The sequence below is a fragment of the Ursus maritimus genome, unplaced genomic scaffold (assembly GCF_017311325.1).
Source record: "Ursus maritimus isolate PB19 unplaced genomic scaffold, ASM1731132v1 scaffold_16, whole genome shotgun sequence".
Classification (NCBI taxonomy): domain Eukaryota; kingdom Metazoa; phylum Chordata; class Mammalia; order Carnivora; family Ursidae; genus Ursus; species Ursus maritimus.
Genome location: NW_024424008.1, coordinates 17,127,053 through 17,129,992, shown reverse-complemented (window position 1 = coordinate 17,129,992; position 2,940 = coordinate 17,127,053). Strand labels below are relative to the sequence as shown.

At 45.1% G+C, this 2,940-nt stretch overlaps 1 protein-coding gene across 1 annotated transcript in view; it reads left to right on the top strand.

The window, feature by feature from the left end:
• The window catches only part of GRM5 (glutamate metabotropic receptor 5), a 506,772-nt gene extending 506,013 nt beyond the window's left edge, over positions 1-759 (top strand). Inside the window, 1 exon segment of the mRNA XM_040630952.1 lies at positions 1-759. Coding sequence (XP_040486886.1) covers positions 1-759 — 759 coding nt within the window.
• Positions 760-2,940: the final 2,181 nt, after the last annotated feature.

Below are 2,940 nucleotides of genomic sequence, written 5' to 3'. Positions count from 1 at the left end.
GGCGCGGGCGGCGGCGCGGGGCCCGCGGGCGGGGGCGCGGGGGTCGCGGGCGGCGGCCCCGGCGGGCCGGAGCCCCCGGACGCCAGTCCCAAGGCACTATACGACGTGGTGGAGGCCGAGGAGCACTTCCCCGTGCCCGCGCGCCCGCGCTCGCCGTCGCCCATCAGCACGCTGAGCCAGCGCGCGGGCTCGGCCAGCCGCACGGACGACGACGTGCCGTCGCTGCACTCGGAGCCCGCGGCGCGCAGCAGCTCCTCGCAGGGCTCGCTCATGGAGCAGATCAGCAGCGTGGTGACCCGCTTCACGGCCAACATCAGCGAGCTCAACTCCATGATGCTGTCCACCTCGGCGCCCGGCCCCGGCGTCGGCGCCCCTCTCTGCTCGTCCTACCTGATCCCCAAAGAGATCCAGCTTCCCACAACCATGACGACGTTCGCCGAAATCCAGCCGCTGCCCGCCATCGAGGTCACAGGCGGCTCGCAGCCCGCGGCGGCTGCGGCGGCGGCGGCAGCGGCCCCGCCGGCAGGGGGCGCTGCCCGGGAGACCCCGGCGGCGGCCGGGCCCGAGGCTGCGGCCGGCAAGCCGGACCTGGAAGAGTTGGTGGCTCTCACCCCGCCGTCCCCCTTTAGAGACTCGGTGGACTCGGGTAGTACCACCCCCAACTCACCAGTGTCGGAGTCGGCCCTCTGTATCCCGTCGTCTCCCAAATATGACACACTTATCATAAGAGATTACACTCAGAGCTCCTCGTCGTTGTGAATGTCCTTGGAAACCACGCTGGGTTCCGCTGACGGAGCCGAGACCTCCCGAGTTCACGCAGACACAGTGACAAGCATAGTCGCCTGGTTAAGACCCGAGGTGGAAGATGCCAAGTACACCCGTAATGGAAACATGTTAATAGTGCTAATTTCACATCAACCGACGAAGACACCAACTACAAATCTTTTGGCAGATTTTCTTCTAGTGGCCTTAGAAAACATGGGCTTTTAAGAAACACTGCTTATCTTTTTGAGGGCTGACAAGGAGTCTGTTGAACCAGTTCCATACCAAGTGCTTTGCTCTAGGGAAGCAATGAATGTGAAACAGCATAATGGAGGGGGAAAAGCATACTTAATAAGCAACTGTAGAAAGTTTTGTTTACTTTAATTCTTTTCCCAGAAGATTCTTTGATTCACCAAACATGAATGTACATTTTCTAACAAACTCAAAATCTGGGACCAAAACGTGAACCTTTCTCTCTCTCTCTCTCTCTTTTTCTTTCTTTTTTCTGTCCTGTAAAGACCTTGAAAAGCAGTACCTTGGGCCCAGTATTTACTGCGGCGTTGTTGAGAGTGTGTCCCATGCATAACACACAACTGGATAATGAGTGCTGCGCTGACGTGTGTAGGGCTTTTACCAGAGACATTCCTCCCCGATTTGGTTTGAAATCCTCTTCCAGAAGCCTGCATCCGGGAGTCCACCTAGTTATTTCAATTCACCTCCATTAACCAAGAAAACCAGTGGAAGATTTCTTGACTATTTCACCATGTTGCCAATCAATACTGGAGTAGCAAAAAAATATTTTCTGGAATACTGTTTTGTAATTCCCTCCCTAGGGTACGTTGTGTAGCTGGAAATTCTCTTTTAATAATAATAATAATAATAATAATAATAATAATAATAATTCCTGAGCTCCAGCTTGGCTATCTCTTTCATGAAATGTGGCCACTCCTCCTTACAAATGCTGTTCCATTAGCATTGCCCGCTAAAATATTAAAATATGCATTTGGGCTTCTTCATTCCTTTCCTTTGAGAACCTGATGCACAAAGAGCTCCTCTGTTCTTTTCAAGTCCCACCACTGGAAGAACGGTCTATAGACCCACTGAAGACAGCGTCATGATTGAAGGGACTGTTGTTCAAAAAGTTAACACAATCTTAATACACTGGAAATTTTAAACTGTGTCAAGTTGGCTTAGCAGAGATTTAGCTATGCCAGTGAGCAGTGATTTTAACTTTACTTGGCTGCTTAAATAGGGCAGCTATGAACTATGACAAATGTAGATTTTTCAAAGCAATACAGAATACTAAAACAGAGGAACCTTAATGAATATAAAACACACAGTCTTTCTTAGCCATTCCAAAAAGAGACAAAGCAATTATTAATATTTCCTTTTTAAAATAATTATTAATATGATTTTGTGCACTTCATATTGTCACTTTTTAAATACTGCAGAAGAGAGATTTAAAGATATAATAGAAATACATGTGCTTTAATAGGCTCATATAGGTGGAATTCATAGCTCAAGCCCTGTATCCACTGTCATCGCTTTCTTCTCCCATTACAGCTATCCTCAGGTGCCAAATGTTTTTTTTTGTTTGTTTGTTTGTTTTGGTTTGGTTTTTGATTTCGTTTTTAATTTTTAAATAAGGATAGTAAGAAAAGGAGGAGGTGTCCTATAAAATTAGAGTTTAGTTGATCTAGCCTTATACTAAAGACAGCCTTATGAAAAAGATTTGCTGTGAGGCAGAAGTATATTTTTAGGAGAAAGAAAAATAAATGAAACCTTTATCTTTAGCTCAATATCCTTATTTTGGCATGTATTTTTTATTTTACACCTACTTTAAAAAAGGAATTGAGAAATGGAAATATATCCATTGGCATAATTTATCATTCCCCACTTTTAAAAGTTATAATACATATACTGCTTGACTTTCCTGATATCTGTTCTTAAATTTTTAAATAAAATCTCCCAATATAAAATATTAAAAGCAAACATTAATTTAGTAAAATATAAATTTTCAAAAATCAAACCTCCCATGCCAGATTTGAAAATAACATCATCAAAGCACCCTGAAACCCACATGTTATAATGAGACTCTTGAAACAGTGAATTTAGCTAAACTTTATGGTTTCATTGAAAGTGAATGTCTGCCTCTACCTGAAAAACAGATATAAATAT